Here is a 27,252-nt window from a genome sequence, read left to right as displayed (position 1 = left end):
ACACTGACACAGTGGCCGCCACGACGGGTTCTATCTGGTAGTACTTTGCTTTGTTGTGCACTGGGTCGCCATCAGTTGGAACCAACTCATCAGCACTTACCAACATTAGATATTATGGAATTATGAATTGTCTTAGGTTTGCTTATATGTTATGGTATGTAGGAAAATGTCCTTATTCTTAGGAAATGAATGCTGTTTTTAAGTGCTGTGGGAGTCAGCTCCGACTCATAGCGACTCTGTACAGGGTTTCCGAGGCTGTAAATCTTTATGGAAGCAGAAAGCCTCATCTTTCTCCCGCGGGACAGCTGGTAGTTTCGAACTGCTGAGTTTGCGGTTCCCAGGCCGATTCGTAACCACTACGCTTCCAGAGCTCCTTCCTTGCATTGTAGTCCCGCGCTTATCCTACAGCGCCACACCAGAAGTATTTCGGAGTGAAATATTTCATTGCAAGTACAAAGAAAACATGCAAAATGTTAACAAATAATTATATGGAAGAAGGATAAATAAATACTCAATGCCGTTTATCTTAAGACTTTTTTCTAGTAAACGCTATTTTCTACAAAAGCTCAGTGGATAAATAAAAATAAACGTCGAGCGCAGGCGCATTCAAGAACAGAAATAAACACGCCCCTCTAAACGCCAGCTCCCTGCCTCTCCAGGTGGATCCTTTCGTATAGGCTGCTCCGGTCACGTGTTGTTGTGCCGCCCCCCCCCCCCGGCCACGCGCTCCCAGAGACCCGTGCGTGACGTCTTCAGTTCTGCCACTTCCTCCTTGCGTTCATCAGGGCCATGGAGGCTGATCCTTTGCCGGTGGAGGAGCGGCGGCGGCTGCAGGAGGAGCTGAGTGAGTTCGTGGAGAGTTGCTGCCGTACTCTGGAAGATGTGACGGCGTCTCTTGGCTGGAGCCTGGATCAGCTGGACGCCGGGGCAGAGGAGGCGGGGGAGGTGAGGCGGCTGCGGGGTGCTTTAGGGGGCCATGGCCGGTGACGTGCTGGAGCTGAGGAGAATTCCGCATGGGGTGCACCGAGGGAAGGCCGTGGGATCTCCGGTGGTTTTCCTCCGGGCTGGGGCGGCATGGGCCGCCTGTTAAGTGCCGTAGAGTCCGTTCCGACGCATAGCGACTGAGAATGAGGTCTCCGAGGAGCGGCGGGCCAACTCGAACCGCCGATCTTGCGGTACAGCGCGTTAACCGCAGAGCGGGTGGGTGAGACGGGAACGGCAGGTCCGAGTTTATTTAGCGATTCGGTAAATTTTTCTGTGAGGATCTGAATATGCCTTCAATTACTTTTGACTAAGTAATGTTACAAGATTAAGGAGCTCTGGTAACGTAGTGGTTACGAAACGGGCTGCGAACCTCAAGGTCAGCATTTCGAAACTACCAGCTGTTCCGCGGGAGAAAGCTGAGGCTTTCTGCTCCCGTAAAGATTTACAGCCTCGGAAACCCTGTACAGGGTCGCTATGAGTCGGTTCCAACTCCACTGTACTTAACAACAACAATGTTACTAGATTAGAATTTCAGAAGTATCTTAATACAGACATTGCTGTTTGTTTGTGACTTAATTAAAGAGGGACTTCATAAGCATACTTAAGAGTTAGGAAGGAGATTTGTATTTAAGAGAATGTAGGATTAATTAGAAACCCGTTCTCTTAATTTGGAATTTAGAGGTTACGCTATTATTAATAGACAGTGAAACCCTGCCGCGTTTTATACAGAAGGGACAGATGGCTTTCTTCTGGGCATAATAAAAAGACGGGTATAACGCAGACTGAATTTATGATCGAGGAGGGAAATGGGTTTCAAGTATTCAGTGTATTTAACGATTAAAAGACGGGCTTTGGAATCCGACTGCCCTGAGTCAATTCCTGGTTTTGTCACTAACAAATGTGTGACTTTCAGCAAGCTAATTAACCTGTTTGTTGCATAAAATTTACTATATATAATGGGGTGATAATAGTATGTCTGTGTATAGGTTAAGTGGTATGTATATACATACACATGTGTATGTATGCATGTGTGTGTGTGAGTGTTGCTCAAAGTGAAGAGGACTTAAAATTTACATTTACTGATGAAGATCAAAGAGCACAGCCTTCGGTATGGATTACATCTGAATGTAAAGAGAACAAAAATTCTCACCACTGGACCACTAAGCATTCTTATCAAAGGAGAAAAGATTGAAGGTTCTCAAGGACTTTATTCTTGGATCAACTATCAACACTCAGGGAAGCAACAGTCAAGAAGTCAAACGACGTATTGCATTAGGTAAATCTGCTGCACAAGACCTTTTTAAAGTGTTGAAGAGCAAATATGTCAGCTTGAGAACTAAGGTGCACCTGACCCAAGCCATGGTATTTTCAATAACCTCATATGCATGTGAAAGTAGCTCTGGTAGAGTGTGGTGGTTACGAATCAGACTGCAAGCCGCAAGGTCAGCAGTTTGAAACTACCAGCTGTTCCGTGTGAGAAAGATGAGGCTTTCTGCTCCTGCAAAGATTTATAGCCTTGGAAACCCTATGCAGGGTCGCTATGAGTCGGAATCGACTCCACGGCACATAACAATAACATATGCATGTGAAAGCTGGACAGTGAATAAGGAAGACTGTAGAAGAAATGATGCTTTTGAATTCTGGTGTTGGAGGAGAATATTGAAAGTGCCATGGGCTGCCCATAGAACCAACAGGTCTGTGTTGGAAGAACTGCAGCCAGGGTGCTCCTTGGAGGCCAGGATGGCCAAACTTCGTCTCTCATGTTTCAGACATATTGTCAGGAGGGACCAGTAGCTGGAGAAAGATATCATGTTTGGTAAGGTGGAGGATCAGAGAAAAAAGACGAAGACCCCCAGCGAGTTAGATTGGTCCAAGTGGCAGCATCAATGGGCTCAAGCGTGGCAACAATAGTGAGGTTGGCCCAGGATCGGGCATTGTTTCATTCTGCTGTGCATAGGGTCGCTGTGAGTCAGTACCGACTCAATGGCACCTAACAACAACAATAAATGTGTGTGTGTGTGTATATGTGTATATATGTATATATAAAGGATATGCTTAGATTAATGCTTGACAGTTGAGCTTCCAGAAATCGTAGCTATTAATTGGTTGCTAAAACATGTAGCAGGTTCTGCTGCATGCCTAATTATGTTTTTTAAATTTTATATTTAAGTTGCGCTGTGTGTTATGAGCTGGACTGCAAAGTCGCTTTGAACTGCTAGGTCAGTGGTTCAAGTTCAACAGCTGCTCTTCCAAAACCCTGTACAGGGTCTCTATGAGCCAGAACGGGCTTGATGGCACTTAACAACAACAACAGAGTCAGAGTTACTTACTACTCTGTAGCTAGGTCTGAAAAAATCTTGCATTCAGAGTTTTTTGGCTGGGATTTGGATGTTTTTTCATCCTAAGGTTGTTGAAGGTTTATCAGTGTGCCTAGAGAGCTTGGATTGGAAACAGTTAAGATGTTAATAATTTAATTGCTTTCATCCAGTGCGTCCTAATTCAAAGAAATATGGAAGACAACTAACTACTTGGATAACCAGTTGGAAGAGATCCAAGTTTATTCCCATCCCAAAGAAAGATGACCCAGTGGAATGCAGACATTATTGAACAGTATCATTAGTGTCACACACAAGTAAAATTTGGCTGAAGATAATTCAGAAACACTTGCAGCAGTATGCCCATAATGAGCTGCCAGAAATTCAAGTCGTACTCATAAGAAGCATCTTGTCTGAAAGCAGAAAACACCAGAAACATGTTTGTTTGTGCTGTATTGATTATACAAAAGCATTTTAAGACTGTGTGGATTATAATGGAAGAAAACATAGTAACAACCTTTGATTTCCAGGTGACACAACCCTGCTTGCTAGAAGGGAAGAGGATTTGAAATATTTACTGGTAAAGATCAAAGACTACAGCCTTCATTATGGATTGCATCTCAGTGTAAAGAAAATGAAAATCCTCACAACTGGGCTAGTAAATAACATTATAAATAGTGAAAAGCTTGAAGTTGTCAGTGACTTCATTTTACTTGGACCTACAATCAGTGATCCTGGAAGCAGCAGTCAGGAAATCAAAGGATGTACCACATTAGACAAATGTGTTGCAAAAGACCTCTTTAAGTGTTAAAGAGCAAAGGTGTCATTTTGAAGACTAAGTATGCTTGACCCTATTAAGTTCAGTGAGTTGATTCTGCCTCATAGTGACTCATAGGGTTTCTGAGGCTGTAAATATTTTTGGGAGCAGAAAGCTTCATCGTTTTCCAGTAGAGTGGCTGCTGAGCTTGAACCTCTGACCTTGTGGTTTCCATTCCAGTGCTAGTTCTGCAAAGCACCTTATGCTCGACCCTGTTGTTGTTGTTAGGTACCTTCAAGTCGGTACTGACTCATAGCGACCCTATGCACAGCAGAATGAAACTTCACTGCCTGATCCTGGGCCAACCTCACTATTGTTGCCACACTTGAGTGAAGCTGCTTGACCCTAGTCATAGTATTTTCAGTTATCTCATATGCATATGAAGGGAGCACAGTGGCTCTGTAAGATAAGCACTGGACTACAAACCCTAAGTTTTGACATTTGAAGCCACTTCTTGGGAGGAGAAAGATAAGGCTTTCTGGTCTTGAAAAGATTTTTTAAAAACTTTGGAAACCCTATACAGGGTTGCTATGAGTCGGAACCGACTGAACAGCACACACAACAACACATGCAAGTGGAAGTTGGACAGTGAATAAGGAAGACCATGGAAGAACTGATGTATTTAATTAGGGCAAAGAATATTGAAAGTACCATCGACTTCCAGAACAAACAAATCTGTCTTGGAAGAAGTACAGCCAAAGTGCTCATTAGAAGCCTGCATGGTGAGACATTGTCTCTTGGACTTTGGACATGTTTTCAAGAGGGACCAATCCCTGGAGAAGGTTATAATGGTTGGTAAAGTGAGGGGGTCAGCAAAAAAGAAGACCCTCAACAAGATGGATTGACACAGTGGCAGAAACAATGGGCTCATGCTTAACAATTGTAAGGATGGCACAGGACTTGGCAGTGTTTTGTTCTGTTGTGTGTAGGGTTGCTATGTACCTAACAGCAACAGTGGCAACATGCTAATGCTAATTGTTTTTAGAGCACATGCAGACATTCTGATTCCTCAGTCTCTGTTTAATTGTTAATGCTCTTGTTCTAAAATGTCTGTAAAATTCCCAAATTCTGAAAAACATTTGTGAGTTTACCTCTAATTTTTGCAAAGCCAATAACTGATATTTAAGAGTTTATGTTTAAAAATCCTGGTACGTGATATCCATAGTTCCTAGAATAAGTGTTATCCAGCTGATTAATGAGTTTTCATTTTTGTATGCAAGTGTTTTAATATTGAAGTTTAGTGAACAATAAAGTTGTACTTCCTGTCCTCTTAGAGCTCATTGTCTTGTCGGTGGTGAGAAGGACCGCATGGACAAACCTTATAATCTGATCAAGTCTATCTATAATGGGTGGGTTAGAATTACTGTAATACAGATTATTTTTGCCTGAGGTGGGACAGCAAAGATTTTCTACACAAAGTGAATTCTAAGCTGCTCCTGGTGTGGCTCAGTCAGATAAGCACTTGACCTCAGGGTCAGTTTGAACTGCAAGTCAGTGGTTCAAACTCACAAGCTACTCCTCGAAAACCTTATACAGGGTAGTTATGAGTCAGAACTGATCAATAGCACTTACAACAATAACAGTTAACTAGGTGAAGCATAGTAAAAGTATTAACAACTGATGTAAAAGCCCAGATCAGGAACCGTTCTGTACTTAAGGATGCCTAGAACAGAGGGTGGAGATGCAGGGGAATGATGGTGGTTTAGGACCAGATCATAAATTCTTCGTCAGCCTAGTAGGGGAGGTAGTGGAGTAATTTAAGCCAGGACATATAATCATTCGCCCTTTAATAAAATAATAACTGCTAACAAGGAGCCCTGGTGGCATAGTGGGTTAAGCATTGGGTTACTGACCTCAAATTAGGTGGTTCGGATCCACCAGCTGCTCTGAGGGAAAAAGATGAGATTGCTTGTTTCTGTAAAGATTAACAGTCTTGGGAACCTTATGGGGCAGTTCCGCTCTGTTCAATAGATTGCAATGAGCCGGAAATCGACTTAATGATTTTGATAATGTATACTAAGCTCTATTCTAATTGCTTTATGCCTATATACTCTTATATAACTTAATCTTCCCAGTATATTTCTGTATCACAATACCTTAGTACCTCTGCAGTTATCCCCATTTTATTGATGAGGAAGTGGAGGTAAAGAGAGGTTAAGTATCTTGTCCGTGTCTATACAGCCAGTAAGTGGCAGAGCTAAGATTCACAGTAGCTATAGTGTGGAGAATGCAGTAGAGAGCAGAAAGCCTGGAAGGAAGTAAAGAGAACAATTAGGATGGGTGTTGTAATCCAGGAAAGATATACCCAAGACTAGAGAAGTGGCAGTGGGGGTAGAGTACTATATAGTGTGTGATTTGACCTGCATGTTTAACACTAACATTTAAAAGGGAGTCTGTTGAGCAAGGAAGACAAATTTTAAAGGAGACCAAGCAGAGGGAGCTCTGGTAGCGTAGTGGTTACTAATCATGCTGTGAATCTCAGGGTCAGCAGTTTGAAACTACGAGCTGTTCTGCGGGAGAAAGATGAGGCTTTCTGCTCCCGTAAAGATTTACAGCCTTGGAAACCCTGTACAGGGTCGCTATGAGTCGGAACTGACTCCATGGCACATAACCACCACCAAGCAGAGGGAGTCAGAAAGGTATTAGAGAATATGAAGAATGTATCAAAATGACAGAAGTGGACAGTTGAGTTTGGACATCCCAAAAGTTCAGATATTTTAAGGACTATGATTCATTCTTTGCCACAGTACAATTGTTCATGACCTACTAACAGTGGTTTCAGTGGTATGATGGTGGCAGTGGTAAGGAATGACTGGTAGGTGAAGTTGATGACAGTTAGGCTTTGAAGGACATAGGCTCTAAGGGGTGAGGACTTGAGGGAGTTTTGTGTTTACCCATGTACATGGACTGGGATGCTGAAGAAGAGGCAACTGGATAGTACTTCTTAGTCAAGGTTTAATAGTGTAATTATTTCTTTAAATAGTACACATCTTTTTTTTTTCTGTTTGGTTTTTATAGGATGAAGTTGTGATTTGTCCTTATGATTCCAATCATCATATGCCGAAATCATCTTTAGCAAAGCACGTTGCATCGTGTAGATTGAGGAAACTGGACTATACTAAAGAAGAGGAGGTAATTATACTATGTATATGTCATAACTCGTGTTTTAATAAATTCCCAGTCCTTTAGAAGGTATAATGTAAGGTTTTTCTGACATAAAATAATAGCCCTCATTTGGAGGATAGATGGTACTTGAAAGAAATAGTCAAATAATACTTAAGATTTTGTTAATGTCAATTATCAAAATACTCAAAAAAATGATAATTTTTTTTTTTTCTATTCAGGATGAAATGTACAGTTCTGACTTCTTCTATGAGAATATGAATATACCTTCAATTACTTTGAGTAAGTATTAATAGTATAATTTTAAAGTATTTTAGTATAGGTATTAATGTTTTATTTCTGAGTTATCAAAATAATGGACTTTAAAAACTGTTGTTTTATGTGGGTGGTTGTTGTTAAGTGCCGTCGAGTCGGTTCCGACCCATAGCGACCCTGTACAGGGTTTCCGAGGGTGTAAATCTTTACGGGAGTAGAAAGCCTCATCTTTCTCCCGCGGAGCAGCTGGTGGTTTCGTGTGTAGCATTCCTATAAACTTGTTGCAAAGTTTCAGTGATTTGGGAAGATGTCCACTTGACCTTTGTTAAAAATGAGTTATTTAGTTCTGATCTCAAAATTGTTTTATTCCATGGTACAAAAAGTATCTTTTTGTTTTTGAAAGTACCTTAATTAGACTAAGACAAGTTTATTAATGAGAGAACTTGTCTGCAGCATCCACTGATCATAGAAACACATTTAAACATGTTTTGTTTGGCACAAATCTGTGCATGTGTGAACTGGAATCCTAGTAGCAAGACTTTGTGATTTATTTTTGTGTGTGATATTACTAGTATCTGACACTTAGTTGAGATTCGGGAGACATTAGTTCTTGTTGGTCTCAAATGTAGTGCTGCTGTTGCTTGTCTAATGTAGTGTTTTCTGAACTGCTTGAAGGAGGGTTACTTACTGTGCTGCATTTAGATCTGAAAGAATCCTTTCAGAACCCATCAGCAGGGATTTGTGTTTTTTGTCTCAAGATTGTAGATTTGTCAGTGTGTCCAAAGAACTTAGATCGGAAACCAGTAAAGATGTTAATAATTTAATTATGACCATTGATGTTTCATATTATGGATTTTTTTCCAGATAAAGACTCACAGTTACAGATAATTAAACACGCTAGAACTACAGATGGAAAAGATGGTGATTATTCTCATCAGAGTAAGTGTTGCCATAGTTTGAACTATATTATTTTTCCCCACAAGTGTAAGTTACTATTTTTTTTCAAAAAAAAGAATCTTGTTTAACCAGCTACATGTGAAAAGGTTAGCTTTTACCTTTAACGTTAAGCTAATTTGCTTGACTTTCACATCATTTGATATTTTCCCCTTAAATAAATGAGAGTCACACTAGGACACTCTCCTAGCTAGGGGCTCATGCTTTGAAGTTACTTAGTAGGTGAGATTGTCATGTAACTAAAAAATTTTTTTTAGTAAATAAGTCTCACTGGGGTGCCTTATCTTGCCCTGAGATTTTTCCTGTCTCAAAATGCCTTTCCTGTCTCGAGGAAAGGATTCGACTAGAAGAGATCAAAGTCCACATTGCTCTCAGTGCTGTCCTGTAGTGAGTTTCTAGTCTTTCTGGATCTTGGACTTCTTTGAGAATCTCATGTATACTAGGGATTTTCTTCTCAGAAGAAAAGCAGTCTTACATAGAATTGCAGAGTTTGTGAATTTCTTCATGTCCAGCTTTAGACTGGGTTTAGAATTTCTACCTGGGACTTATTTCAGCAGAAAACTAGGTTGGAATTTTTAAGCATGTGCTTTTAGAAAATTGAAAGAAAGCCTAATCTATCAAAAGCATAGAAGCAAATGAGTAGAGTTTAGAGTTTAGATTTTTGAAGTTAAGTACAATTTTTAGCCACAGCATGACTGTTAAAAGGATTCCCCAGTTGTCTTCTTTGAACCCCTATAATAATATGCATATTACCTTTTCCCTTAATCACTTTTTCTGTCTATATTACATTGACTGTTACAAACAGAAGTACATTTCTTGAATTTCCTGTTTTGAGTCTCCCATTTTTGTGTCTGTCAGCTAAATTCTAGTATTTTTCCTTAAAGAAATAAACATTCATATCACCTTGGAGAGACTTATTGACCTTGATCAATCAAACCTTTCTTAGCCTGTTATTGCCTCCTGTTCAGTATAGACCAGATTATTTTTCAAGGGGTTAATAGTTGAAGGGGGGGAGGGGCCCCTGGTGTGGAGTTGTATCATAAGCACTGGGCTGCTAACTGCAAGGTCTGTGGTTTTAAACCCAGCAGCCGAACATGGTCAGTATGAATTGGAACAGACTTGATAATACTTAAAAACAACATATAGTTAAAGGAGTTGGACTTTTAACTAGTTAGATATGCCTACTGACATTTTTAAACCCCACCAGGAGCCCTGGTGGCATAGTGGGTTAAGCAATTGATTGCTAACCTAAGGTCAGTGGTTCAAACCAGACAGCTGTTCCACAGGAGAAAGATGAGGCTGCCTGCTTTCATGAAGATTTATGTCTCAGAAACCCTAAGGAGTTCTAGTCTGTCCTATAGAGTTGCTTTGAGTTGGAATTGACTTGATGGCAGTGGGTTAAGTTGGTTTTTGGTACTCTAGGATCCTGTACCTTTTTAATGTATTCTTTCTTGTTGATGCATTTACTTTTAAGGAAGAATGACTAATAGGGAACTTTTACATGTCTGCATTCAATTAATATTCGTTATATTCTCAAATGTAAGGGTTTTTGTTTTAATGACGTTAACATGTCATTTCATCAGTCATGATATCAGATCTAAAGTCAATGTACAGAATTACAATTCTTAATCCATTGACTTTTGTGAAAACTTGAACAACTCATCAGATCTTATTTTTAGATACAGTTTCTTTGGTTGATTTTTTTATAACCAAGATGCTAATATCAATCGTAAACAATCATTTTATTTTTAGTGGTATATTGTTTTCCTTCAATATTAACGACTCAAACTGTTATACTTAGTTTCATGATGAAAATTTGAGTCATGGCTATGATTGGAAGATCAGTGTAGTATTAACAAACCGTGAAGAAAGAGGATATAATGGTTCTAGATACATATTTTATCACTTACAAGACCATGGGCAAATCATTTTACTTCTACAGGCCTTAAGGGCCTTAATTTCTTTATCTTGGTGCTAGGGAATTGACACGGTATGAATTCTTCCAGCTTTAACTTCAGAATTTGTAACTGCAATAATACTTCTTACTAACATTGTATGACAGATGTTTAAGATACCCTGTGTTGTCAAAGTGATTAGCAAGGAAAAATGAGAATTGAAATTACTAAAAAAGTGTATAAAAGATTACAGTTACTATGACTCTAGCAATTCACTTATACTGCTAAATCATATAGAAACTTGAGTTTTGACATTTTGTATTTTATTGAATTGTAAAATTATTTAAGTGTTTATATCCATACCTATGTTCTGAATGATTTGAATGTAGTTTGTTGTTTAATTTTTCTTCTACTTCTTCTTTTTCAGTAATTGGGGTGAGTATAAAGAGGAATTAGGAACCTGAATGTACTCCTTATTTAAAGATATGCAGTATCCTTTTTACAAATGATATCCTTTTAAAAGTATCACTCAGCTTTCTAAACTTTATTTTAATAGTTGTCACAGTATTAGAGGCTTGATTTGGAATTTTGGATGAGTTTCAAGGAATTTAAGTATCCTAATGAAGAAATTTCAGATGAAATAAATCAAAGAAAACACCAAAGTATGTTTAGGAAAAAATTATATTTCTCTGTTTCAAAATATTGAATAGACAAAGATTTATGTAATGCATCATTGTAGTCTAATCTTTGTTTTTTTTCTCCTCTATTTTTATAGCCTATATTAAAAGAAATTAGGCTTATCAGAGTGAATTCACTTTTATGTTATAAAACTTAGTGTTTTAATACCTGTCTGTATAAAAGGACTTTTCCTAGTGTCAACCAAAAGTAGAGTGATTGACCTGAAAGAGGGGACCCCTCTTTGCCACTTAACTCAAAACCCTTTGACTAGTATCAGTGGCCATAAAGTGCTTAGTTCATGGTATGCTCTCAGTTCAATTCTTTACTTAGGATGTTAATGAGGTTAAGCTTTACCAAATAAGTATTTGGAAAGAACTACTGATTTTACTTTGTTCTGTGAACCTTGTTAATACTTTAGGGTGCCTAGCAAAAATTAAAAGGATTTTCTTTTAGTAGCTCATGTTTTTTTGTGTTTGTGTGTACATTACTGAATAATGAAGTCTATTAAGAATCATTAAATTGATTTGTTTGCAGTTAAAAGTATATTTTGTTTCTTTGAGAAAATTTGAATCTCAAAACAAAAATTTTCTTCAGTGTTTAATACATCATATCCAGGTATTGTATATACTTTTTTTCATTAATGAGCAGATTTCAGAATCCTCTGTGATTGTTGGGGGTGGGAGGGAGGCAGTGCTGTTAACTTATTTTCAGTTAATTTGCTTCTTTCTCAGGAAATTAAAAAGAATTTTATCTCAAATTATTCTGTTTCTCTGGTTTGAGGAAATTTTGAAATTCCTACTGCTTGTTTCGGATCCTCAGTTCTAAGTCAGTGAACAAATGGGAAGAGTATTGAAAATCAAGCTTTATGTCTTACTGTTAAGACAGGTTTTAGAAGCACAGTTTTTCATTTCACAATTCATTTTGGGAAGAGGTTGTAACGTGTCTTCTAACTCTTAAAAGCAAAATTTTCAGCTTTTATGGGAAAACTTACAAACATAAGATTAATACCCACTTTTGTAATGTTAGGCATAGTCTTCTTAAAAATTTGCACTCAAAAGGTTTTTTGAGGGTACATTTTTTTGTACATTTAGAGTACATGAAAAAAATTACTTGTGTTAATATTGCATCATTAAAGTGTATACTTAAAAATTAAGTAGTAGATTTTAAGTTCACATTGCTTCATGTATTGTTTATTTTTGTGGTTTTATTTTTACTTTAGGAATTTATTCTTCGGTGCCTGTTGATGTTCCTCTGAATCACAAACGGTTTGTTTGTGATTTAACCCAAGCTGATCGTCTTGCCATCTATGATTTTGTAGTTGAGGAAACAAAGAAAAAACGCTCCAGTTCTCAAATCATTGAAAATGACAGTGATCTTTTTGTAGACTTGGCCGCTAAAGTCAATCAAGGTTTGAGATGATTATTATAGCTTTACATTTCCCGATTTTCTTTGTGTCTTTTGAGTTAAGATGATTTGTCAAGCCACTTTGAAAACAAATTGAAAAGGATTACTTTTGCATCATCTGATATATGTATAAAGATTTACTTAAGTGCATAACATTTTTGATGTCCGACTTTCATATTAAGCATATCTTCCTTCTGTAAGAATGTTACTTATAATTGTGTTGTTGCTTTAATTTATGTACCTCAACAGTATAAGGCGCTCTGGTAGCCTAGTGGTTACGAATCGGGTTGTGAACCTCAAGGTCAGCAGTTCGAAACTATCAGCTGTTCCGTGGGAGAAAGATGAGGCTTTCTGCTCCCGTAAAGATTTACAGCCTCGGAAACCCTGTACAGGGTTGCTATGAGTTGGAACCAACTCCATGGCACATAACTACCAACCAAACAATAGTTTGGTTGAATAGTAGTTCAGCCTCTGCCTATCCAGCATGATCCCACCATCCACAGGAGAAAGATGAGGCAATCTGCTGTTGTAAAGATTGACAGCCGTGGATACTGTGAGGTCGTTCTACTCTGTCTTGTTGGATTGCTGAGTCAGCATTGACTCCACTGCAACAGGTTTTTTGTGTGTTTATTTTGGTCTTATGACCCGATAAAAGCAATGATACAGCATTTACATGAGGGGAATTCAAAAAGTTTGTGGAAAATGGAATTAGAATTAAAAATAAAAAATGTAAACTTTATTTGTCAAGCATAGATTCCACCAAGTTCAAGACACTTGTAAGTGATACACCATCCTTTTAGTCCATTCTAAAGAACTAGGCATTCTGGGAATTTTGCCATGTCAGTGCAGTTTTTTACATTGTCAACTGGAGAAAAATGGGTGATCTTTAAAGATTTTTTTTTAAGATTAGGAAATAAAAAGAAGTCAGAAGGAGCCAAGTCAGGACTGTAGGTTGGATGCCTTTTGCAAAGTTTCCCTTATTTGGTGAAAGGAGTGAGCAGGAGCATTGTCTTGTGGAGGCAGGATGTAGTGAAGGTCTCCTGGGTGTTTCTCTGCTAGAGCGTTGGCTAACTCAAACATCCCCACCATAAACAAATGTTACTGTTCTTTGACCCTCCAGAGAGTCACGCAAAATGCCTTGTGCATTCCAGAAAACTTGTTGTGAGCTTGCTCTTGATTGGTCTACTTTTGCTTTGACTAGACCACTTTCACTTCTTGGTAGCCTTTGCTTGAGGCTGTTAACTTTTTCTTCAGGATTGGATTGATAAAGCAATGTTTCATCGCCAGTTAAAGTTCTTTGAAGAAATGCTTCAGGATCTTTTTCCCACTTGTTTAAAGTTTCCATTGAGAGCCTTGCTTTTGTTTCCAGCTGATGTGAGTGCAACCATTCTGGCACCCATCAAGAAGAAAGTTTGTTCCATTCTAATTTTTCTCAGTTAGATTTGTATAAGGTTTGTGGTTGAAACTCACCAGCCCCTCCGCGGAAACCCTATACAGGGTCGACATGAGTTGAATGGACTCAACGGCATTTAACGACAAGCTGAACCAGTTGAGATGTCTATATTGTTAAATGCTGTCGTGAAAATTCCAACTCATAGCGACCCTGTACATGGTTTACGAGGAGCAGCTGGTGGGTTTGAACTGCCGACCTTTTGGTTCAAAGTCCAGTACTGATCCTACAGCTTCACACCAGGAGTTCTGAGGTGTCTATGCTATTGGTTATTGTTTCTGCTCTTAATTGTGTGTCCTTTTCAATTAGGACACACGAGATTAGCTTTTCCTTGCAAATTGATGTAGATGGAACATACTGATTGATTTGCGGCATTGTCTCCATAAACTTTTCTTAAAGCGTCAGTGATTTATTTCACTGTTCTTCCACCCATGCTTCACCATAAGTTTGATGTTTGTTGTTTTGCTTTTAGCAAAGTTCACTTTGGTTTGATAAGGGCTCTTTTCAAACTGATAATTCATCCTTAAATGCCTCAAGCTAGATCCTTTTCAGACATTTTAACAAGTTAGTACAAGTTTATTTTGGTGTAAAAATTGTTTGAAATCCATGCAATTTTTTTCATAATGTCCATTTTCCATAACTTTTTGAAGATTCCTTATATACCACTCATTTATATATTGTGGAAGTTGTAGAATATTCTGTATTGTGTGCTATATTGCAACAGGGATGACTGTGATGTTGCTACCTACTAACTTGTAAGAACTGAAGACCTCTAAGGATGTAACAATTTTCTTTTCTTACTAGATAATAGTCAAAAATGTCCAAAATCTTACCTTGAGATCCTGGCAGAAGTGAGAGATTATAAAAGACGGCGCCAGTCCTATAGAGCTAAGAATGTTCACATAACCAAGAAATCATATACTGAGGTAAGTTTTACATCATCTTCTAGAGCTTTGCCTTTAGTTTTCTAAATCTCTTTTGTGGATTTCCATAATTCGCTGAAGGCTTTCTGAAATAAAGCATCTTTGTTGTTGTTATGTGCCTTGGAGTCAGTTCTGACTCATAAGCAACCCTGTTTTTATAGGATTTCCAAGGCTGTAAATCTTTACAGGAACAGAAAGCCTCATCTTTCTCCCGCGGAACAGCTGGTAGTTTTGAACTGATGACCATGAGATTAGCAGCCCAATTCGTAACCACTACGCTACCAGAACTCCTTAGGGTGACCATATTTAATGTGTATTTGCTCTGTTACTTTCAGACCCACCCATTCCTATAGGAAAAGGGCTTTTCAGAGCACAGAAACCTATGTGTACAGGTTTTACCTTATTATAAAGTTACTACTTTTGAGAACGTTGTATTGATTAGTGATGAAAACATAGGTTTTCACTTTATATTGATCTGGGCTTGAGGTTTTGGTTCTACTGTTTATTGTGGGCTATTTAACTTGGGTCAGATACTTGAGCTTCTTAAGATTTTTTAAAATAGTGACAGTACAAAGATTGCAGAATTGTTATGAGAGTTGATTGAAATGATGATGCATTGAATACAGAAATTGCTCAGTAAGGCTCTATAGGATAATCACTGGACTACGAACATAAAAGGTAGGTGGTTTGAGCCCACCAGCTGCTCCATAGGAGAAACATGAGGTGTTCTGTTTCTGCAAATAGGAACAGCCTTGAAAACAAGTATACAGAACTGCTGTGAGTTGGAACTAATTCAACGGCATTTACCATTATTTTGTTGTGTGCAAAATTCTGTATGTTTTTGCACATACTTTATTAAGATATTTGAGCTTATGAAATAACTTGGTATAAATGGTTTATACTTTAATCTGTTAGTATGTATGTAGACTTGTTTTCAAATGTCATTTAATGGATGTTTGTTTGTTATTGTTAGGTGCTGTTGAGTCAGTTCCAACTCTTAGTGGCCCCTGTTTACAATAGAATGAAACATTGCCTTGTTCTGCACCATTCTCAAAACTGTTGCTTTCATGTTCTTGTAAAATTGATGTGTGTGCTTCAGTCTTCTTCCTGCCAGAAGGGCTCTGGGGCTGGGACTGTTGGAACTTCGAGATTTTTAATTGTCCCTTAAATATTTTTTGATTCATCACAGGTGTTTCTTGAACTCATAACCTAGTAATCAATTTTATGTCTTGCTGGTAGTAGTCTTTATACTTTTTAAATGAACTTTTTATTAATGGAAATATCACACATATTCAAGCTTTGCTCTTCTGACAGAAGTAGAAAGAAGCATAGAGAACAGTGTCAGCACTGAGACCGTGCAGTTTCTCCTGTGTATCATGGAAAAGAAACTGCATTTTACTTGTTTGCATTCAGATATGCATCCATCCTTTACTTACTGGAAGCTGTCTTGTAGAAATGGTTCTGTGTTAACACCTTTTTTGCTAAACATGACTGACTTTTTACAATAGTATGCTGTTCACTTGCCAAATGGGTCCTACAGATATCCCAGGATGAAAAAGAACAGGAAAATTGGAGCAGCAAGTGCAACTCCTTGGTTCATATTCCCTGATAACATTCAACTGTTCTTCACTCATTCATTAAAGTGGTCTTTGGGATTCAGTAAGAAAAAAACCTATCCGAGCAGTATGAGGAGCCAACATCCTAGTCTATGTTGTTTTATCTGTGCTCCCACTCACTACGTACTCTACTTCCCACACTTGAGCATTTTGAAGGCAAAATTCATATATATTTTCATTCGTAAGTACATCAGTAATGATATATATATATATACCATCTCGTTCTTTTATTTTAATAAATGTTTTATTGTAAATTATGTGATAGTTTACATGGGAGAACATTAGTTGTACATTCATCCTATCGTAATCGTTTCATTGCCATGGTTACAATCCCCTCCATGCATCATCAGCCAACCAAAGGTTATACCCTGCAAGCCTGACCGCGGTCATCAGCACACAGCCCCTCTCCCTCTCTGGGTCTAAAGTCCCCAGCTGCTCCCCCTGCCACGTCGTCATCTCTGCCTCCATCTTGGGCGTCACTGCTTCTCCGGGTAGGGTCCCGCTCTCTGCTCTTCTCCCTTGATGGTCCTAGGGACCTCCGCTCCTAGACTGCAAGTTAATCACTCCCCTCCTTGCTACAAAACGTCTACCTTTACATTTCCAACCCTCAACAGTCAGTCCTGATAACAATTATTCACTATTGTATCACAAGAAACCTATCCACATTTCCTTTCATCAGCCCCACCTCCCACCTGGACAGATTAGATACTACTCAGTGGAGATTCTACCTTCCTCTGTGCCCTCTGGATCTAGGTTCCCTCATGAAAGTTTGTAAGCCAGTCACTTCTTACTTTTGTAGCCCCCCCACTTTGGGTAGCTAATGTCCAAGTTGCCCATCCCTGTCAACTCTGTGTATGAAGGGGGTGGGGATGATCCTTGCTATAAAGATTTGTTCCCTCTTTTGAGCTACTGCATCCATAGGTGTAGGTCAAGTTCATCAGATTGGATCAGATTACTCTTTTATTTCCTCTTCTTTCTTCTTCTAATTGAGCTCTGATCAGCCAGTCATTGAAGCCAGGTCAAGTGGGTATTATCTGCAAGTGTGTGTGTTCTTGTGCATATGCTCTCTTCTTATCAGCTGGGTCCTTCACTCTCCACTCTAGTCCTCTGTGACTATGTCACTGACTTTGGGCCCCAAAGTCCCCAGGTCTTGCCACACTGCTGGCCAAGCAGGTCTCCACCCAGGTTTACAGCAGTCTATTGAACGTTGTAGGGTTTAGCTCACAGCTTCATTGATGTTTTTCCTTCCCTTCCCTTTATCGGTGATGAACGTGGTCACCAGTCAGAGCGTGTATTTCCATTGAGTCTTAGTCTTGGAAGGTGGTTCCTCTGAGGATACCCGACTACTTGTCTTGATGTCTCCTGGGCAAGCAACTTGTTTGTTCTTGTAGTAATCAGTTGGTTTGCCATTAATGGTTTTGTATTTTTCCTGTCGGCCTTTCTTTCAAGAAGTATCTTCTGTTCTTCCAACTGCTCCAGCCTGGTCTGCCCATCCTTTCAAGTGGAAATTTCCCACCTCTGAAGATTCTGGATGCTCTTCAGGATTCTACCTATTATAGTCTTATGTAATACAGAGGCTCTGCAGGAAGCCTCCTTGACTGGGCACATTGTAGCCCCATTTTAGGTATTCCACTCAGTTATAGGCAGAAGACGGACTTAAAAGCTTTCTATGGTGATATTTTTGGCTATTCCTTTCTTTCCCCCTCCAGTGTCTTATTTTATGATGGTATGCAAGGGAAACCAAGATTCAAAAGACAGCCAAGCATCTTAACATTATTTCTCCCTTTTCCCCCATTCCAACCATGTCTCATTCCCTGTATCCCAGAACCCTGTTGTTCCAAGGTTGTGCATACATTATTCTTTACCTTTGTCCCACTTAGCCCATGCAAATCTGCTTAACTGTTCTCCCATCCTCTTGGTTCTTCCATTCCCTTTCCCTTTCTTGTGTATTGCCCTCCTCCCCAGCACCCAAACTATTCTGTGTCTATTCTCTACCCTGTGCTCCACCTTCCCCTCCCTCCCCTCACTCTGCCTCCCACATCCCAGCAACCAGTCTTTTACAGTAGTGATCCTATGCAGTATTTCTCCTTTTGTGACTGACTAATTTCACTCAGCATAATGTCCTCAAGGTAGCATAATATTCCATTGTGTGTATTTACCACAGTTTGTTTATTCATTCTTCATTTGATAGGCACTTTGGCGGTCTCTATCTTTTTGCTATTGTACATAGTGCTGCTATGAACATTGATGTGCATATATCTTCTTGTGTTGTGGCTCGTATTCCTTGTGAGTAAATACGAAGTAGAGGAATTGCTGGATCATAAGGTATTTCTGTTTACAACCTTCTGAAGAAGTGCCATATTGCTTTCCAAAGTGGTTGGAACATTTTGCAGTCCCACCAGCAATATAGGAGTGTCCCAGTCTCTCCACGTCCCCTCCAGCATTTATTGTCCTCTACTCTTTTGATTTTTGCTTTTATTGCTGGTGTGAGATGATATCTCATTGTTGTTTTGATTTGCATCTCTCTAATGGCTAGTGGCTCTGTGGGTTAATGCGCCAGACTGCAAAGCCGTTTGAAAGGTCGGTGGTTGAAGCTCACCAACTGCTCCTTAGAAACCCTTAATAGGATCGATATGGGTCAGAACCAATTCTTTGGCACTTAACAACAACAACAGTGGCTAGAGATCGTGAATATTTCTTCATATGTTTGTTAGCTGCCTGGATCTCCTCCTTGGTGAAGTGTCTGTTCATGTCCTATGCCTATTTTTAAATTGGGTTATTTTCCTTGTAGAGATGTAGTTTCCTCTATATTTTAGAAATAAATCCTTTGTCTGACTTGTCATCGCAAAAGATTTTTCACCATTCTTTGGGTTCTCTTTTGACTCTTCTGATGAAATCTTTTGATGCACATAAATTTTTAGGTTTTAGTATGTCCCACTCATCTATTTTGTCTACTTTTGTTTGTGTAGTTTTCTAAATATTTGGTAGTCTGTATATGCCCTGAATTAGTGCCCTCACATTTGTCCCGATTTTTTCATTGATGGCGTTCATAATTCTGGGATTCACATTTAGGTCTTTAATCCATGTTGAGTTGGTTTTTGTATAAGGTGTGAGGTTTTGTATAAGGTGTTTCAATCTTTTGCATATTGCTTTCCAGTTCTGCCAGCACCATCTGTGGAAGACACTATCATCTCCCCATGCAATATATTTAGGTGTTTTGTCAAAAATCAGTTGACTGTATGTAGATGGGTTCATTTCTGGATTCTGGATTCTATTCCATTGATCTATGTATCTTTCATTGTACCTGTAATCTACCTGACCTTATCAACTTCTAGGTCTCTGTTCCTACGTGTTTACCTCATTTTACATTGTAATTGTTTTGATCATAGACTGACCTCTCCCAGAGTCTCTGAGTTCGTTCTTGTATTTTGTTCTGTTTTCGACTCTTCGTACTGTCGATTTAATTCTGGGAGGTGCTGCCATGTATATCAATCTCTGATTGTTGTCTGTTTTGTTGGTTCTCAGTCCACAGAACTCCCTTTATGATGTTTTGTAGGGCAGGCTTGGCTTTGGCAAAATCCCTTAGCTTCTTTTTATCATGGAATGTTTTGATTACACTGTCTTATTTGATTGATAGCTTTGCTGGATAAAGGATTCTTGGTTGGCAATTTTTTTCTTTCAGGGTTTTATATATGTCTCCCCATTGCCTTATTGCTTGCATGGTTTCTTCTTAGAGATCTGAACTTAATCTGACTTGCATGTCATTGTATGCAACACTTCTCTTTTCCCTAACTGCTTTCAGGAGTGTCTCCTTATCTTTGATTTTGGAGACCTTGATTATGATATGTCTTGGTGATTTTCTTTTGGAGTCTATCTATCCTGGGGTTCATTGCGCTTCTTGAATGTTTATCTTTTAACTTTTTAGGATGTTAGGGAAATTTTCTTCCAGCAGTTCTTCAACTATTTCTTCTGTGGACTTGTTTGATTCTTCTTGTTCTGGAATGCTGATAAATCTTAAATTATTCCTCTTCATGTTGTCCAACATGAATCTTAGATCTTCTTTTTCATCCTTTTTTCTGTTTGCTCTTCTATCTTAGAGGAATTGAGAGATTTGTCTTCTAGATCACTGGTTCTGCCTTCCATCTCTTGTGTTCTACTCCTTTGCCCTTTCAGAGTATTGTCTATTTCTGATATTCTATTATTAATCGTTTGGACCTCTTTATGTAGGTTTTTAATTGTTTCCAATGCTGTATTTATCTTATTTGATTGTTCCTGTAGCACTTTCCTGACTTCTTCCCTATTTTTCTCAACTCCATTGTAAAGTGTTTTGAAACATTTTATAATCATTTTTGTGACTTACTTCTCAGGCATTTCCAAGGCCTGCCCTCCTTCCAGAATGGAGTCCAGGTCTACCTCTAGGTCATTTGTCTGAGACATTTTGTCTTGTTTCTGGACATGTGCTGGTACGGTTATCTGCTTTTGCTTCTTGGACATGTTTAGTGTTTATCTGTGGCCTTAATAGTTGAGTATGTGTTCTGTTTTTTATATGCTTTCTGATTGCTTCCAGGTAGATGTGATCAGAATGTGGGCTTCCCTTTTCACTGTTCGTATTGCTTAACTCAGAGTAACTTTCACAGGTGTTGTCTGCTTCCCTGGTATATGACAGTTGGTATTGGTTCTTCCCTGGGTTTTGGTGTTTTATACAGTGTGATTGTAGCTTGACTATATGGCTGCAATTGCAGTATCTTCTTGGGTAATATAGGGAGAGGAAGAGTTCCCCAAAGGTAGAATGTAGAGTGTAAAACATCACCAGCAAAAACAAAAACAAAAAAAAAACAGAAACCAAACAACAACAACAACAAAACAAAACTAGACTCAATACTGTAGTCTATAATCACAGAAAAGGGAGAGGAGGGAGAGGAAAAAAAGAAAAATTCTGTCACCTATTATGACTTTAATGTCCTCTCTTTAGCTTCTTGTTTTCAAAGCTGCCTGAGAGATTTTAAGATGTTACTGTTGGTTGTTATGCTATACCTCAGGCTTTAATTTAATTTTTGGCCTGTTTTGTTTTTAAGCTCTCTTTCCCTCTCTACAGCCCTGTCCTGGCTTTCCCATATTTTAAAAAAAAACACAAAAAACATCCAGGGTCTGCTTTTGGGCTGAGTATCTGTGTGCATGCGTGGCAGAAGAACCCACCAGTGGTGAGGGTGAGGGGGTGTCCACTCGCTCAGTCACCCCCTCCAGTCACCAGAATGGAGGTGTGCAAACAGTGTGCGTGGAGGTGCCAATGACCAGATACCAAAAAAAAAAAGAAAATCAGAACAAAGCAAAACTTGACAAAGTGTGTTATCCACCTTTGCTCCAAAGTTCCCGTGGCGTTTTTCCATGGTGTTTTTGCTCCCCCGCTTGGTCTTGCCATTTGGTCTCACCCAAGATGTCGCTCTGGGCCTCTGAGCCCGGCAGATTCAAAAGTATGCGATTTTGTACTTTAGCTTCAAGTTTCACTAGCTATAAGCCTTCAAGCTTTTAAAATATTCCTATCTCGGTGGTTCCGAGTTTTGGAGTTCTGCCCTGGATCTGTTTTGCCTGGTATTCTGTGGTATGGCTTGTGGCGAACCTCACTGTACCTCCACTGTAGCCTCCATCAAGGCCCGTGTGTTGTTTGCTGTAAATCAGAACTTGAACTTTGACAAATTTTAGCAAGTATTTAATGAATATGTAGTTATTGTGTGTAACACCCTGATAAGGGGTATATAAAAGGTGACACAAATAGTAACCAAAAGGTTAGTGGTCCAAAGCCACCCAGAGGTTTCTCCAAAGAAAGGGCTGTTGATCTACTTCTGAAATGCTACATCCATGAAAACCCTATGGAGTGCAATTCTGTTCTGAAGCACATGGGCTCACCATGTGTCACCATGAGTCACAATCAACTCAGCAAGTTTAAAAATCCAAAGGAGTCCTGGTGTCACGCTGCAGGATAATGTACTGCACGACACAGTCAGTTTGAACCATAAGGTCAGTGGTTCAAACTCAACAACTGCTCCTTGTAAACCCTTTACTGGATTGCTATGAGTCAGAACCTACTCACCAACAATAGGATGAAGAAGAGGTTTCTTTGTAAAGAAGAGATTGATACAGGTTTCATAGAGAAGGTAGCGTTTGATGGAAATGGGACAGGCAGGAAGAGTAAAGGAATGTCTGTTGATTAACTGTTGTCTATGCATAGACCCAACTAGGTAGGGTTTGTGGAAGCAATGTCCAATAACATGCATTCTTTAAGGAACTCACGATCTTGAAGTGCTAAAGCGGGAATTTGAGATCATGTGTGTGTGATTTATGTCACTCCCTGGGCAGGACCTTGAAGTGTCTTAGGTGTTCAACAGGAATATTGGAAGAGAGGTAATAGCACATAAGGGTTTTCCAGGCAGAAGAACTATATTCTGTAGAGTAAGCTGGCTACCCAGGATGACTAGAGCTTAAAGCTTCTGATGAACTATACCTGCAAGAATAAGCTGCAGTCTATATTTTGTAGTAGAATCATGGAGTACTTTGAAAGTTACGTTAAGGGATTTGAATATTACTTGATTTTACTTAAGGAATTGTTGAAAGTTCGTTGAGCAGAGAAGAAATGCAGTTAGGCTAACTATAGTGTATATCATTAAAAGAGTATTTTTCTTTGTCTTCCATACCCCTGCCCACCTCCCCCTTATTTCTTTCTGATAAAATTTACTAGTCAGGCATGAGAGAAGCATACATTTGTATTTTCATCCCCTGTGTGTCTTCCTAGTGGTTAGCCCTGTCCTTGGTGGTATGAGTCAGTGGGCAAGAAAAACATTTTTAGTGGGAAGGTATTTATGACATGGACTACAAACATAAATATGTTGTATTCATGTACTGAAATACAGTAAAGTTTCATATTATCTCTGACTTAATTATATGAACAAAGACTTGTAAATAATTTCAATCCTAAATATGCAAAACTATAATACAAAGAACACTTGAGTGCCCTATTTACTGGATCCTTTTGGAACATTTGCATATAATTTGTACTCTTTCAGTTTTCAGACCTCTATCTATACATAAGTTGTTTTTTTTCCTGAATGATTTAAAGGCAAATTATCCCTAAATAGTTTGCATATATTTCCTAAGAATAAGGATATTTTCTTACATAATAGTAGTACTATTATCAGCTTCAACAAATTTAACATGATAGCATTGTAGGATAAATACAGGGTTGCTAATTACATGGTCGGCAGTTTAAGCCCACCAGCTGCTCCATGGAAGGAAGATTAGACTGCTCACATAAAGACAGACAACCTCATACAGGGTCTCTGTGAGTCAAGTCAATGGCAGTGGACTTTTCTGGTGTGGTATTTTCATCTACCATTCATATTCCAATTTGAATGTTGTTTTCTTAACTATACACATGTTTCATAGTCTGTTGTGTTGTTAAGTGCTGTCAAGTCAACTCCAACCCATAGCGACCCTGTATAGGGTTTCCAAGGAGCAGCTGGTGAGTTTGAACTGCCTGATTTGTAGTTCATATGGCTTTGCAGTCTAGCATGTTAACCCACAGCACCACACCAGGACTACTGTTTCATAGCTCTTAGTAATATATGACTGGTTGGATGTTTTTTTTCTTGATTTGTTTTCTTAATTTTTTGAACTGCTTTAACTGAAATTCTGTGCTTAACTCTTCCTAAGGTGATTCGGGATGTGATAAATGTACACATGGAAGAACTCAGTAGTCAGTGGCAAGAAGAGCAAGACAAAGCTGAGGAAGGAACTATAAAGTATGTCATTATTGATGAAAATAGTCTCTGTTTTTTAGTTCTCTTACCTGTAATTGGCCTCAGCTCTTCTAAGAGCATAGTTATTTTGACTGTCCTTTTATATGGAGTGTGAGATTGTATGTATTAATTTAGGCCCTATCTATCATTAGTATGGAGTCCCCAGGTGGTGCAAATGTTTAACATCTTCAGCTGCTGACAGGTTGGAAGGGGAGGTGCAGGTTCATCAAGAGGCATCTCAGAAGAAAAATCTGGCAATCACTTCAAAGATAATTAGTCACTGAAAACCAGGTGGATCATAATTCTACTCTGACACATACAGGTTGCCATGAGTCAAAGTCTGTTTGACAGCAACTGACTTACTGGTATGCTGTTGAATATTGAGCTTTCAGCATGTGTATTTGTGTGCATGTTAGAAACCAGTGACTTAAACTAATGGTACTTTTTCTGGTGTGTAGTGGTTACACGTCCGGCTGTGAACCTCAAGGTCAGCAGTTCGAAACTACCAGCTGTTCTGTGGGAGAAAGATGAGGCTCTCTCTGCTCTCTTAAATATTTATAGCCTCGGAAACCCTGTACAGGGTTGCTATGAGTCGGAACCGACTCCATAGCACATAACAACAACAGTGCTACTTTCTATGATTTAGGAAGGAAGAAAGGCGATCCGCGTCAGCAGATTCGTGGCAGTCTGGTGGAAGCTATTTGGATGCTGAATGTTCACGACATAGAAGGAATCGGAGTAGGAGTCCACACAAACGAAAGAAAAGTAAAGATAAGGATAGAAACTTGGACTCAAGAAGAAGGAAAGAGAGGTAAGTCTAACATTGCATAAGCCAATGTTAAATTCTTAAGAAAAATAGAACCTTTTGTTGTAAAACACAATGAGAGTATAGAGTCTAAGAGTATGTAAAGGTAAATAGAATAAATATAGTTGAAGAAAGATTTTTATGATTTCCCTTAGTGCAGTTGAAGTAAGCATAGGTCTAGTAACAGTTCTATGTGCATGTGTTTGATTTTGTTTCACTTTTTCGTATCATTTGTGTTCTAACCAGGACATGAAAGTCAGGTCTAGGAAGGCAGTGATGTCAGAGGTGTTTGCTTAGATCCCTGTCTCCTATTCCTTCTTTCTCATTTTTTTCTTTTTCCCTCTTTGGTTCCTCAGTTAAAACATGTATAGGGCTTCTTATCAGTCAGTTTTGTACTTGTTAATATCTCTGCTAGTTGTTACCTGAGGATATATGAACTAATATTAAACTATAAATTTTGGTGAATCTGACTCTGTGGCACTTAATAACAAGAAGGTCTATAATATATATCCAGCTGCTTCTTGGACATAGCTTCCTGCATCTCAGTTCATCAGACGTTTAACTGAACTTAACTGTAATTTTTCAATCTGTTCTGCTTTTTCTAACACTTCTATCCTGATTATGGGGTTGACCACCCATCTAATCACCTAGGCCAAAAATCAAGGAGTCGTTTTAGAGACTACTTCCTTTGCCATCTGGTCAGCTCCTAATCACTGTCATTCTTACCTGAAGATACTTCACATGTGCCTCCTCCTCTCTGTCTCTTTTTCTGTCTGTCTGAAAAATGATCATAGTGTTCCAAATTTTTCTGCTTGTTTTTAAGCTTGTCTCATACGAGCGTGATTCTACAATGATATTATATAATGAACGTAGACAATTTAACTTTTACCAGATTGTGGTCTTTGACTTCTTGTAAGTTTGTTAGTGTTTCCTACTCTAAATTAGGTTTCCAATATCTCTAATCAATTACTAGGAGTCTAAGTCACTTTTAAGGAGCTCTGGTAGCGTAGTGATTACCAATCGGGCTGCGAGCCACAAAGTCAGCATATCGAAACTACTATCTGTTCTGCGGAAGAAAGATGAGACTTTCTGCTCCCGTAAAGATTTACAGCCTCGGGAACCCTGTACAGGGCCGCTATGAGTCAGAAGTGACTCCATGGCACACAATGACAACAACAAGTCACTTTTAGGAAGGTAGGGTAGGCTTCACTGTTTTGGGGCACTGAGTCTCAAAGAGTTAAGGGTAATGGGAAAATTTGGAAGTATAATGGTAATTGGTTGAACAAAATGGTGTAAACATTACCAGTGTCTCAGTTGTACAGGTGAAGAATGTTGAGAAGGCAAATTATTTGTTAAATACCTGTTTCCCACAATTAAAATCTTGGCTAACATGTCTGGTGTATGTCTCATGAAACTATGCTGATGTTGAGTTATTTTAATAATAGCTTTGACATTAAAATATCCATAATCAATATTTTTTAAACCCTTTTAATTTCAGGGATGGAGAAAGACATCATAGTCATAAAAGAAGAAAGCAAAAAATATAGAAACTATCTGTTTGCATGTATTAATTATGCATATGCTATGGTAACCAATATTCTGAAATTTTGATGATTGCTTTGCCATGTGGGTCTGCTTGTTGCTTAAAGCATTATTTTTCAATAAACACTTATGCCTCGAACCATGAATATGTAACTAGGCCTTAGAACTATTCCCTTATTTTAATAGATGGTTTGATTCTAGTTCCTGATTTAAGATTTTTCTAAAATAACACTCAAGTAGCATTATTATTATTAAACATTAAACCATATAGATAAAGGTATGGGATCCTTGGAACACCACCTGGAATCTATATACCCACTCTGATGACTTCTGCCATTTATGAATACATTGGTGATTTGTGGAGAAAACAACTGAAATAGCTACCAGAGGAGGATTGGTCTGGCTAGATAAAATTATAATCATAGGATAGATTATTACATTGGAATTAAAAGAAGTGTTAGTTCTCTATAACATGAAAGAAGCTTTGTGTGCAATTGATGAGTGCTTGATTGTTAACTGAGAAGTTTGCAGTTTGAACCCACCAGCTGCTCCAGGAAGGAAAGCCATGGAAGTCTGCTTCCATAAAGATTGCAGCCATGGATATTGTTGATTGGGTTTCTGTGAGCTGGAATCAACTTGATTGCATTGAATTTGATTTTGGATTTATAGTAACATGGGTGGATCAAACAATGAAATTACTG

At 38.7% G+C, this 27,252-nt stretch overlaps 1 protein-coding gene across 1 annotated transcript; it reads left to right on the top strand.

Moving 5' to 3' along the window:
- Positions 1 to 786: 786 nt before the first annotated feature.
- Positions 787 to 26,632, top strand: SNRNP48 (small nuclear ribonucleoprotein 48kDa (U11/U12)). Its single transcript, XM_006864102.1, has 9 exons — positions 787 to 945; positions 7,135 to 7,248; positions 7,461 to 7,521; positions 8,359 to 8,433; positions 12,241 to 12,429; positions 14,680 to 14,801; positions 24,119 to 24,207; positions 24,851 to 25,015; positions 26,508 to 26,632. Exons 1-9 carry the CDS (start codon positions 790 to 792, stop codon positions 26,554 to 26,556), a joined length of 1,020 nt encoding a protein of 339 aa, XP_006864164.1. The 5' UTR covers positions 787 to 789; the 3' UTR covers positions 26,557 to 26,632.
- Positions 26,633 to 27,252: the final 620 nt, after the last annotated feature.

The sequence above is a fragment of the Chrysochloris asiatica genome, unplaced genomic scaffold (assembly GCF_000296735.1).
Source record: "Chrysochloris asiatica unplaced genomic scaffold, ChrAsi1.0 scaffold00060, whole genome shotgun sequence".
Classification (NCBI taxonomy): Eukaryota; Metazoa; Chordata; class Mammalia; order Afrosoricida; family Chrysochloridae; genus Chrysochloris; species Chrysochloris asiatica.
This window is presented reverse-complemented; position numbering and strand designations above follow the sequence as displayed.

Excerpts from the sequence above, each read along its gene's own strand:
- SNRNP48 (XM_006864102.1), top strand. The coding sequence starts at position 790 with ATGGAGGCTGATCCTTTGCCGGTGGAGGAGCGGCGGCGGCTGCAGGAG. Across the intron at positions 7,249-7,460 it reads ACTATACTAAAGAAGAGGAG|GATGAAATGTACAGTTCTGA; the intron begins GTAATTATACTA and ends TTTTCTATTCAG. Across the intron at positions 14,802-24,118 it reads CCAAGAAATCATATACTGAG|GTGATTCGGGATGTGATAAA; the intron begins GTAAGTTTTACA and ends ACTCTTCCTAAG.